Raw genomic sequence first — 13,461 nt, 5'->3', positions numbered from 1 at the left:
GAAATTTCTACTTAATATGAAAATGAAATAAAACCAATAATTCAGCTTTGTAAGATAAAGGAAGTATACGATAAAAACAAATAAATGAGTCGAAGTGCAGGAACAAAACTGTTACAATGGAATGAATCGGAGGAAAAAATCATATCAAAAAATCGACGGACACTGTCCCTTACGAACTTACAAGGATTTGGACGAACAAGTAAACTTCGCAGGAAGCAGATGTGAGTAATACAGATTTTTTCACTGAGAAACATACTCATATGAAAACTAATTATTTCGACATAGAGGATATATACATACTTGTTGAACATCTTGCATGTGACCGGAAGTTATATATATAGAGAGAGAGTTAGATATATATATATATATAGAGAGAGAGAGAGAAAGAGAAAGAGAAAGAGAGAGAGAGAGAGAGAGAGAGAGAATTAGTAGTAAGTCAGGGGATCCAAACTAACAACCTACGATCTACGGAACCCGAAGGTTCAATACCGCATTTACAAAAACTGCATTCTTTCCTTAGCCAAATGGATACAGATTCTACTTTGTATTGCTATTTCTGCGAAATTCATCTTAATATTGTCCACCCACCTACGCCTAGGTCTTAATGATAGTCTTTTTTTTAACTGGGTTTCCAGCTAAAATTTTGAGTGTTGCTACTTTCTTCCATTCTGCCTACATGATCTGCCCACTTGAGCCTCCTAGACTTAATGACCATAACAATATTAGGTAAACCGTATAAATTATGGTTCCTCGTTATCAAGTTTCCGCTATCCCTTAATCTTGTTCCTCTTGGGTCCGAATATTCGCTTCAGGATTTTATTTTTAAATAATTTCAGTCTGTGTCCTTCTCTTGAAGTAAATGACCATGTTTCGCAACCGTACAGTATAACAGGGAAGGGATCCAAACATCTTCTCGAATCTTAGCCCCAAATTTCTTATTTAAATGCACATATTGATATCTTACTACATGAGAAATATTGAGATATAGTTATATTACTGGATCATTCTATCAGTTACTTAGTAAATTTTGATTTTGATTCAATTTGTAGAAAATAAGTCAAATAAATTAATAAAAATCCAAGTGTTTTGCTGAGTAGCAATTACCCAAAAAGTCCATAGTTAGGTAAACAGGATAAAAATAATAACTCGCTCAGTTTTCTGCTCTAAAGAGAGAACATTTCCAAGTATATTCGGTGAGTTTAGCGATTTGAACGTAAAGAACGATTTCCTCTTGATTTAGTAAGGATTTTTTTTTTTTTTTTTTTAATAACAAATGCTTGTTCTACTTATTATCAATTTTTCCTATAAACATCGATGACGTTTTAATGATAATTTTTAAATAACTACAACAAACATTTGCTTCAGTACCGAAGAGGGTCCCCACTAAAGAGAACTCACAACTTCTCAACTTCTGAACAAACAGTCACGAAAGGTGTATGATACGTTCTTTTATTCTTAAAAGCATTATTAATCTCCCCAACGGCGATATGTCACAATACTCGTATGAAGTTCATTTACCTGCATGGTGAGTAATAAAATCCGCTATGAATCAACATTACAACCTTTCATCTTTAATATGATTCCTTTGGTTTTAATTACACTTCATACTGTATAGCCAAATACTGAATACTTACTTCACAGTATGTAGGGTCCTCAACGACTTCCTCTTCCTCGGATACCTTCCTAACTTCAACAGGGATCTTCCGAACAATCTTCCCTGCTAGTCTTCTACGAACCAGAATTAATGTAAATAGTTGCCTATCAACAGGACACGTGTTCACGTTCTGAAATTCAGAAGTCACGAAACATATATAATAATTACAAAATAGCATATCTTTCTTTAACCCTTCTTACAAGAATCTTTCAACATTATTATATTTTTATGAATAAAAGCAACTTTAATTAGCTTATATTTTAACGCATCTGAAAAAAGTTGAGAAATACTCAACATTAGACTTAAGAACGAGAGTGCCCTACACCTGGCCTATGATGTACTCCTTAACTCTTGACATTAACATTTTACTATTTACCTAATTATATCATAAATACTGTCACAAAGTTTGGAGTGGCACAGTACTGCCATCTGTGTATAAAGCGGAAGATGCATGTAGTGTGTGTTTGACTGTTCATGACATACGTTGATATGGTACTGAGTTTTGATGTAGTGGGCGATTACGAAAATCGTATAGCAGTAATTGCACTACAGAAGATCGGGAAGACAGCAGGTGAGATTTTCATCCTCCTGAAACCCCTACAAATCAGCAAGAGGTTCGTGTTTCGCGCCATACAGCGATACACCGAGACTGGAACTGCAGCTGACTGCACAAGGAGACCACGAACGGTACGAGCCCCGCAGGTTCAGAAAGTAGTCGCAGCAAGAATTCGAAGAAATTCTGTTCGAACACAAAGTGTGATGACTGCTGAGATGAACATCAGCAGAAATTCCATGTCTCGTGTAGTCAGGAGTGACCTACATCTACGGGCGTATAAGAGGCGGACTGGTCACTTTCTGACCCAAACATTAACGTCGCAGAGGGCCCTTAAATCAAAGAGACTGTTGCGGCGTTACGCCAACAATCTGCACAACAAGATTCCGTTCACTGACGAAAAGGTGTTCACAATTGAGCAAGCCTACAACGCCCAAAATGACCGTGTGTATGCCACGTCACCTACTCAGCTGCTGAGGCAGCTCCAAGGGTTCAGAGGGCACATTATCCTGCCTCAGTAATGGTTTTGGTGGGGAGTGAGCTACTCAGGCACAACCCAGCTGCATTTTTCCGAAAAAGGTGTTAAAACATCTGCCAAGGTGTACCAGGACACAGTGCTAACACCTATAGTGAAAACACTGTCTGCTACCATGTTCCCTGGAGAAAGGTGGACCTTCCAGCAGGATTCCGCTTCAGACCACAAAGCGAAAAAACCGAGGAGTGGCTGGCACGGAACGTCCCCGACTTCGTTTCTACCGCTAATTGGCCTTCTAGCAGCCCGGACCTTCACTCGATGGACTACAAAATTTGGGCAGTCCTTCAGGCAAAGATCTGCCACAAACGGCATCCATCTGTTGACAGTCTGAAACAATCCTTGACCCGAGCAGTGAACAATTATCCCATGGACGTGGTGCGTAATGCCATTGACCAGTGGCCGGACAGACTTCGTGCCTGCATCAAGGCCAGAGGGGACATTTCGAAAAATGATTCGTGTATCAGGTGTACAACATATCAATGTAAAACATGACCACAATAAATTGCCTTGGTGTTAATACTCTCTGTGTTATTCACATTCAAACTTGTGACAGTATTTATGATATAACAAGGTAGATGCTTCTCACAAAATACAAAGTACCTCGAAAGTGAATATTCTACGTGTCTTTGCTTCATTTTCTAAATTCAAACCATATTTTCTTGCCAATTATACTAAGATAAACTGACTTTTCCGAAAACATTACACCGCTAATACAAATAAAATTTTACACATATGTTAACTTGCACGTAAAGCTAAAATTTAGGAGATCTAAATAAGGAAATGTAGTGATACAAATACAACCAACGATACGTTTATAATACTGGCTTTAGTTCAAAAAAAGATAACCTCAAGACTAACCTCGACAATTTGTTTATGTTCTTAAAAGTTTTGATTTTCACGTTAATATTTCAATTTAATTCTAAAAGCATTGTCAAGCTGATTTAAAAAAGCAAGGACCTGAGATGTTACAGGGATAGAAGACAAATAAGTAAAAACATTTACAAGTTCGATAGGCAAGATATCTGAACACATCGAATGTAAGAAGCTATTCTTATTTATTTCTATCCTATTCCTGTTATTTTTCAATTCCTCATCCTTTATCGTCTTGACAATCCTTTTAAAATTAAGGCAAAACTATAAACCTAAATTTTCACACTTAAAGCGTATCAAATTTTCAAGGTTAACACATATCAAATTTTCAAGGTTAACACATCTGAATTAACTATTGCAAAAATTATTACCTAAGCTAATATATCATGTTAGTGATACTTTATTTTTTATTTTATTTATTTATTTATTTAATAATTAACTAATAGCCTCCAGTTCTGAACTATTAACAAGTGAGAATGACAGTGGACTGTACTGAGTAAAACTCCAACTTTCTTTAGTATACCGATATTTACCTATCTTCAATATAATTTAAAAAGCTAAAAACAATCTAATACTATAATATTAGAATTTTAGCGTTCATATAACTCAGAAAAAAAGTTTTTACTTAAAATATATTTATACGATATACTTTCAAAAATAGTTCTTCTTCATATACACACTTTCGCTTACGAAAAAGAACACAGACCTATTTTAAAGAATGTAGGTAGCCAGGACCTTTTTTAAAAAGACTATACATCATTATCATCATCATTTGGTAATAATATATAAAATACTAAACACACTAATTACATAACAAGTATTTTAGTCTCTGAAACATTTTTATCACCAAATCCTAAACTAGTAAATTTGTGTTTCCACCACCGAACCCTCTAATTAGTAAATTTGTGTTTATTATTGTTTATTTCTCAAAATTAATATGTGTTTCCAAGCATTTTCACCTTACAATTTGAAGAAATTATATATAAATGTAATTTGCACTGATTTTTGAAATGATATAACAAAAGGTATCACACTCAAATTAATCTTGGACAACACTAACTAACAGTATCGTTACAGAAATCACAAATTTGATAATTCCGGGCCCTCTTTTCTTCCACTGACTATATTTATCTGCACAGAATTGGACTTAAGGGAGATATCCTCTCTACTGTATTAATATTCTCACGCCTCCATCAGATTTCACAACAAAACTATTTTTTTTTCTAATATTAACTTCAATCATAATTTAATTTTTACTTACATAAATGACTTACACTCCTTATCCAGCCTAAAGTAAAAGTGCATATAAATAAAGCGAGTGGTTGACAGACATATGGCTATCAAACTTATCACTAGATTACAGCCAAAAACACATATCTGAAAACCAATCTTCTCACATTTGTCTTTCATATATTCAATAAACTACCCTAATCACGTAATTTCTTCATTTCTTTCCCACTAGCGCCTTTAAATCCTTAATTGCTGCTATGCTGTTTTTTCTCGGTGGCTTTTTAGTCTTATTTCTGACATTATTTTCCCGTTACGTTCTTCAGTTCCCTTAATTATGGCACAAGCATTTTTCGTAGAGAGTATTGTCTGTTTCGGAAAAGACAGGGATTCCAGGCACCTCCTTCATTTACAGTTACTAATGACGCATCACTAAAGAATGTTCTTTTAAATTTTTACCCAATGTTAACGGAATATTCTCACTCTCTACTTGCATTTGCACGTCAACGAGAGAGAATCAGGTGCACTTTTACAATGTTATAATTGTTTACTTAAAATATATATATATATATTTCTTCGAAGAGATGATAAGTAAGTATTCTGGCTACAAATAAGCTCTTAAAACAGCCAAAGAAGATTTACACTTATCACTATATGAAAATACAAAAAAGCTTAAACCACACAAAATACGTGACAGGTTTCCACATACCCCTCATCTCTTTCTCAGCACATCTAAAGAAAACTTGTTGCTACATAAAAAATACTACCTATTATGTTCTCTGTTTGCCCATCAGAAGTTATGCATCCCATCGTATCAATTAAAAATTAAGATCTACTTTTGTTCCGTACACTTGTGCTTATCGATCATATAACAAAGCATTTAAAAAAAACTGACGTTAGTCATGATTTTTTTTGAACAAGACTGTACACTATATCATTTGGTAAATCATGTCCATCCGAAATTCATCAAGTGTGTATTCTCTTCTTTTGCACGTACACCTAAACTACCAGAAACTTGTTTTCTATATCGAACACTGTAACAAAAATAAGTCGTAACAAAAAACTAATTTGCTGAAAGGGTTCTTCCTTTGAATGACCACCATGTACAAGACTGATATATGTCAATGCCTTTGTATTAAGTAAGTACTAAAACAGACATCATCAGTAGCCTGATGATCAAGCGCTACATATCATGCTCTATTACATTTCTGTCAACTATCTTGATACTCACTTTTGCTGCATACCTACAATCCATTTCTGTAATTTTATTTAACAGACATCTTTTACATTTTTCCATTAAAATCATTCTCTTGAACTCTTTCTCCCTTCATTAAATTTATTTCTTTCTTTTCTCTAACGAAGTGTAACACGACTGAGTGAGTGAGACTACTATGCAATAATGCTGCTCATCATGATTTTGTCTTGAACTGCCATATCAGGTAGTACAAAAACTAGTGAGCCTTTTGCGCACGAGATGATGATGGTGTCCCAAACCTCAGGATTTATGAGTCGCAGCGGGTAAGGCACAATGTCATTTAACACCTAATAGGTAGTGTTGAAATTCTTACATTCAGACATGAGGTATTGCACCGTGAAGATGAGTGAACTTTTCGCAAAACTGCACTATATTTTACAATTTTAGTTTGATAAAGGCTTAAATACTACGCAGCCCTATGAACAAATTTATGCTGTATATGGGCAAAAATACGTTATCAAAACTATGAGCAAAACCAGTGGCGGCGATTGGACGTTAAAAGTAAGGGGGGAGGGGCAAGGCATTATATGTTCCTGTAGCTTTCTTAACTCTACGGGAAGACAAATAACCAATGTGTACTCACGCAACGACAAATATTATATGGCACCATTTTTTCTATGAACCAGTAAACAAAAACTTTACATTTCCAAATGAAACTATATACATTACGGGGTCACTTCAAAAAGTGGGGGGACAACTGCCCCTTCTTGCCCCCCGAATCGCCGCCCCTGAGCAAAACTATGGTTCAGTGGCTCTAACTCTGGAAATTTTGATGTCGACGATACTCCTAACAATGGAAGAAGGCAAGTCATAGTAAAAGTGGAGGACAGTCGAGTACGACCGGCAATCCATTTATGCAATCATGACATCACCAAACAATCATTTGGAGAAAGCTAGCTACAAAAAGAAGTTCGACATTTGGGTGCCACGTGATCTGACTCAAAAACATTTACTCGATCGAACTTCTATCTGCGAATCTCTAATGAAACGTAACGGAATCGAGCCACTTCTGAAGCGGTTGATTGAGAATGATGAAATGTGGATAACCTAGAACAACAATGTACGAAAAGGATTGTCGTGAAAGCGGGGAGAAATTGCACAATATATGGCAAAGCCCATACTAACACCCAAGAAACTTATGCTATGCGTTTGGTGGGTTTGGAAGAGAATCATGCATCACGAGTTACTGGCGCCAAGTAGAATGATAGTTCCGGGCATGCACAGTCAACAATTAATGAGAGTGCACCTAGCAATTCTTTATAAAAAAAAATAAATAAATAAAAAATAAAAAAAAAAAAAATTGTATAACACGCTGGCAATGCCAAGATCACATACGGTACTACATACCGACCTGTCGAAATTGAGAGAATTGGTTCAAAGGTTTTGATGCCTTCACCGTACAGTGCGGACCAGGCAGCGGAAGACTATCATTTGTTTCGGTCTCTGCGAAAGTATCTAAATGATGTTAAGTTAGTTTTGAAAGAGGCGTGTGAAAACTGTTCAATTTTTTGGCAGTGGTAGAATGCCTGGACACGAAGCAACTAAGCAAGAAGTATTAGCTACTACAATGATAGAATGTATAGGTGCACACAAAGCGATTAGGTAGATAGCGTTAGGTGAATACCACCTTTAACAGTGATAGAGTGTATGGCTATACACGAAGCAACTAGGAGGTAGAGTTGGCTAAACAATAACCTCAACAACAGTACACGAAGCGACTAGGTAGTATTAAGTGAATACTAACTTCCAAGAGTGATAAAAAGTATGACTGTTCAGGAAGCGACTAGATGTAAGTGTGAAAATTATTACTATTATTTTTTAGTTTAACGTTCCATTAAGGTATGATAGTGCTTAACGCATTTACATGGTTACGCTGGAGACCCTAGTTCGATACTCAATCCAGTCGTGCACTTTTTCACTTTTTGTATATCATTGAATTCCCACCTATGGTGAAACTGATACGACTGAAAATCGGTGTTTAACTGAATTCACAAAGGACATTCATGGAATCCATTACAATGGTCAGTTTATATCCTCTCTGACGGATTGAAGAAGTATTTCAATTTGCAACATGGTTTATAATGTTCTCATAAAAAATCTAGACGAGTTGCTAGCAAATCTCAGCTGCAAAGTATTCTTAAAACATAATTTGGTCAGCTTAACGAAAAGAGCACTTTTAAAATCCTGTAGCCATTTTGACTCGTAACTACACTTAAGTGCCTCAAACTTTCTACTGGCATTACCTATCAACTTCTGCCAATAATTATATGCGTCTTATATAGTCTGTTAGAATATTTGCAACTTTTCTGATTCATCCATTTAAAACAGTTGTTGATTTCTTAGTACGAACGACGTGAAGCTTTTAAGTTGAGAGTAGCATTATTCAACAATTCATTTCTACTTCGTAATCGACTGACATTTTTAACAAACAAATGACTGTAACCTTAAATGCAAACCGACTATGGTCTGTTAAATCTCAAGCTTTTGTATTGGAACACCAGAAATTTAATTATTTACATATTTTACCTTAGGCTGGATACAATGTACTTACGATTACTTGTCTCAAGCCGTGTGATGCTTGCAAATAAGAACGACACATATAGATACGATAAATTTGCTTTTACTGATTTCCCTTATTCCTTCTTTTCATGCTCTTGGATAGTTCATTCGAAAGTTCTTCGAGAGTTCATTCGAAAAACAGAACACGAAAGTGCATAATTTTCCCGTATCTAAGACTGTGAATCATATTCCTCTCATCCTCGCAAATTATTCTAAACACAGCATAAGAAACAATCAATAATATAAAATTAATTATATTGCCCAGAGCTCTGATACCTGATGATGATTTGTACTTAATAAGTAGTGACAAACAAGACTGATCAACTAGCATAATTACGTAGTATGTGAAACACTGCCAAAATATCATTATTTTTATCAACACAATATGATTTCACGTATATGTAACGGTCATGAGAAATTTTCTGTTATGGATTGTCTTTTATTACTACCAACATTTTTTTAAACACTAATTCTACAATTAAGTTACTTGCGTTTATATGTATTTCAAATATTTCTGCCTAACCTGCCTTCAGTTTCATTGTTATATTTTTATTTGTCAATTATCAATTATCATTATAGCTAATGGTGTTATACATTTCAGTGTAAGATAGTCACATGCTATATATATATATAGTAAAGATCGTCAAGAAAGAACTCCATTTTGTCAGTTGGTAGGCGTTTAAACATGCAAAATATGTTACTACCTTAAAATGTGATCTTAATTTAACCCATCAACTTCTGACACTACTTTGAGCGTATGTAACTTATTCTCGTTTTGTTGACATTAAGTTTTGAACGTCAAAAAGTGAAGAACTATCAAACAAACTGAATTACATTAGTAAAAGAAGACTATCTAGTTGGAGGGTCTGCACTTACGTTTTGAAGATAGCTGCGACAAAAGTCAACATGAAGAGCAGGTGCACCAGCAATTGTGCTTCTAAGAGTCACCGAAGATGAGTGTGTGCACTTTAAATATTACTATTTCTTAGTTGATTTATCAGTTAGTAATAACTCTTAATTTTGTGTAGTACAAATCTCAACTGTTGTTATTCCATGGCCAGTTCAATTTTCGCTATAACCTACAGGAGACACCGGGATATAGACAAATACATTTAGCATTCCGAAATGGAGAAAATAACACTTCTAACCTGAAATATTACTGCTGGTTTCTGTCCCATTTCCCAGATATCTCTATAATTTCAAAGCTTATTAATTTGGAAACGTTTTTGTGTTTACATGTATGATCATTTGGTTCCATGTGGCTGTGAGCAGTGGATTGTTTAGGTAGCTTGCGACCCCAAGCAACTGATGACTTGAAGCCCCTAACCCGCCACTGCACACACCCCGCGACAAGCTATCCACTAATGAAATCGTCCTAAAATATCTTTTAACAGTTTTACTTTAGCCACAGACTGTTCTACAGTGGATTTACTTTTAGTACATAAAGAGTCACAAGTTTAGTAGGTGACGTCATGCAAAACTTTTTGACCAATGTCGAGTGTGGAATACGAAGTCGGTTTAACATAATTTTGGTTCGTTATCTTACAGCAATAATGAAATGTATCAAACCAAAGAAAACATAAAACGTTATACTAGTTTAGGAAAAAAAAGTTCCAAATACTGTTTTTTTTTTTTTCCTCTTCTTCTTTCGTTTATGGCTTCCGAGTTTGGTGGCCCTAGTCAGTCTGCCTTGTTTAACTAGTCGGAAATCCGGCACTGGCTATGAGAGCAAATACTTTCAAATGTATGACAGGTTTGTGTACAAATACTTTTCCTGCTTTTTCCTTCTTTTTAAATAGGTATCTGGTTATTGATATGGTATAGTATATATATATAAATGTATGTGTATGCTTCCATGCCGGTTTCAAAAGCGATGCAAAGCAAATTTATATGCAATAAATAAGCAAATAGTTTGTGTTTGGTATGCACAAAATTTCTCTTCTGGGAGCCCGGATGTTTTGTAGGATTCCTTTTAAGTTTCATTTATTTCTTTGTTTTATATCCTCGTCCAGAACAGTTGTCAAGCCTCTGCCACCCTGATATCGAGTCGGGTCATGACCACATTACCTACTATTGCTTAGGTCAAGAGAGATGCCTATCCCTGTATTTGTAGGGAAACGTTTTTATATAAAATAATTATTGATATTTCATTGATTCCTGAAAGTTAAGTTACTGAAAAAACAAAAAAATCTTTCTATAGCTTGAAACTCCATGAAATTTTCGCGCGATAGTAAGACAAGTCTGATCTTACCATACAGGAAATCATTCCTACTCTTCCTGAAGATGACTCTAACTGAAGAAGACAACGGACACACAGACGAAATTGATCTGAATCGACTACGTCCAAGACTTTATGATTTTTCTGTTGAAATGAACATTATTTCTCAAAAATTTGACGATGATAGTTTCGAATGTTAGCCATCAACGTCATATAGATCCTAAATTTTATATGGATCACAAGAAATTTATTCTACCGCTTACACTCTTAAAATTGTAAATCTCAACTAGATATTTTCTGTAATATGTATTATTAATTTTGTAGTTTGCTTGCTAAATGTATTACGTATATATTACATGAAAAAAATTCAGTTATAATAATATATCGTAAAATTTCACATTCATTAAATTTACATATATGAGTTATTTTATACACACAACGTCCAGTATCACATATGTAGAGGTCTGCGCGGATGCGGATATATATCTCTTATCTGTGCGGATAGCGGATAAAGTTGCGAATAATGTTTCCTACATTTGTTCTACCTAAAAAAATGCTGTGAATTTTCTGATAATGGTGGAAAGAACACTAGAAACGTTCGTTTTGAAACCAGTTGAAAAATACTAAAATCAAAATACAAGTGTGTTTGAAGTTTGTGACTCAGTGACAACAAAAGGACAAAAAATGACACGAGAGAGTTGTCCTTTTATTGCTGTTTTCAATATTTTTAGCAGCCGTTTTGTAGGTGAATGACATCTCTGACCTAAACAGAAAGAAACGACAGGCCCCATCGCTATTCCTCAAGTACCGCTATTTGCTGTAAAAAAAAAAAAAAAAAAAAAAAAAAAGTAATTGCCGCCAAAGCCCCTGACAAAGCTGAAAATTTTCAGACCATTCGCCTTGAAGAGGAAGAAATGTCTTCAAATAAAGTTCTTCTAGCCTGAGAGGTCAGGAACCAATACCCTAATTTAAAACACCGCATCCCCTTCCATAAACTGAAAACTGGTCAGCAGAATTATCTTTGCTTTTTGTGACAAACTGGAGAAGCGCGTAGGTTACCGAAATAGTAAACAAATCACATCATACGCTCATCTTTCTCTCTCTCTTAACAAAAAAAAAAAAAAAAAAAAAAAACTTCACTGTTTCCTTTGAAGTATAGCAGATACTGAATACACATTTGCGACCCCACAGATTTCTCGCTTCGGAGAGGTGCCACGGGCCTCAATGAACATTCCGAGGGATTGGAGTTTTATAACAGCAATTGTTTCTCCTACCCTAAATGTGTCCAACAATGAGTCGGGGCTGCAAAGAAAAGCAGTAAATTCTAAACTACCTCTATTGCTTCTTCCCAAAATTAACGGTAGGGTCTTTATTCCTATCTGCATTCGAAGTTATTTTCACTCCTAGTTTCAGTAAAAGCGTGATCGTGAAAGCTTGAGTTGATTTTAAGTTTAACGTCCCGTTCAGCAGCGAGGCTATATGACACGTGGACCTACTGATTAACATGGAATCCGAACCACATGAGCTCACGCCGAGAATTGAACCCGGGTCTCCCACGCCAAAGGCGCGTACGCTAACCGCTTAGCCACGAATGAACTTGGTCGTGAAAGCATGCATTGCATTGCGTTGTTAGTTTCGTCACTTATTTATTTTTTTTAATTTAGTGCAATTACTGGTTCTAGTGTCAGTTCGGGATATGTGGATGTGTTTGCGGTCCTGTGATTAATTTTTATTTATTAATAAACATTATTTCTATTTCGCCTTTGTGTTTTGAACAAATGCCCCCTTTTTTATGAGTAATGATGAAGTTTAAAAACTTAGTGACGTGCTCTAAAACTAGTCGATTGAGGGGATATTACCTACGTGGCATTATTTTGGTCCGATATCTACATTTGAATATCTCAGGTAAGTATATAAAAAGTTCATTAATTTTTAATTTGTATCTGCACGGTTTATATTGCATTTTACTTATCGTATTTGGTATTTGATCACGAGGAAACTGATATAATATATTATTTCGTTTGATTCAGAAAACTACGTGTACTATAGAATATGTAAGTTGTATATATTTGCTACCTCATTATCTGCGGATGCGGATGCGGGTGCGGATAGAGATGTTGCGGATGCGGGTGCGGATGCGGATAGAGATGCTGCGGATGCGGTACGGATGCGGATGCGATATTTTGTATCCGCGCAGACCTCTACACATATGGTACCTTAATTACGGAGTACGAATTTTCCACAATAATAAATATGTATTCAAGAGACCCTAAATGAACGCTTTTATTCGTAAGAACTTCTTTTCTTAATAAATATATCTATGGGAACTGAAATGTTAACAACAAAAATTTTGTTACATGCAACTGACTTCAGCAAAATATAAATTGGACATCTCAACAGTTTGAATTCTTTCATTTTAGAAAATGCATAATGTGATTAATCCGAATTAGAATTTGATAAACATATATAAACATTCACTTTCCGAAAATACGAAATCCGGTATTACGAAGGTTTACGTCAGTCGGTTTAATTATGCAAACGGTAATACAGCTTGCAACGCATATAAAGTGATCAGGAACTCTGAAAAATT

General features: G+C 35.3%; 1 protein-coding gene across 1 annotated transcript in view; it reads right to left on the bottom strand.

The window, feature by feature from the left end:
• The window catches only part of LOC145682178 (uncharacterized), an 86,073-nt gene that overhangs the window by 62,535 nt on the left and 10,077 nt on the right, over positions 1 to 13,461 (bottom strand). The window contains exon 4 of the mRNA XM_081753765.1: positions 1,635 to 1,784. Within this exon, the coding sequence (XP_081609891.1) occupies positions 1,635 to 1,784 (150 nt within the window). The remainder of the gene's footprint in view (positions 1 to 1,634; positions 1,785 to 13,461) is intronic.

This window comes from Thermobia domestica, chromosome 3 (genome assembly GCF_964235325.1).
Source record: "Thermobia domestica chromosome 3, izTheDome1.hap1.1, whole genome shotgun sequence".
Taxonomy (NCBI): domain Eukaryota; kingdom Metazoa; phylum Arthropoda; class Insecta; order Zygentoma; family Lepismatidae; genus Thermobia; species Thermobia domestica.
The sequence above is the reverse complement of the archived record's forward strand: the minus strand, read 5'-3'. Positions and strand labels throughout refer to the sequence as shown.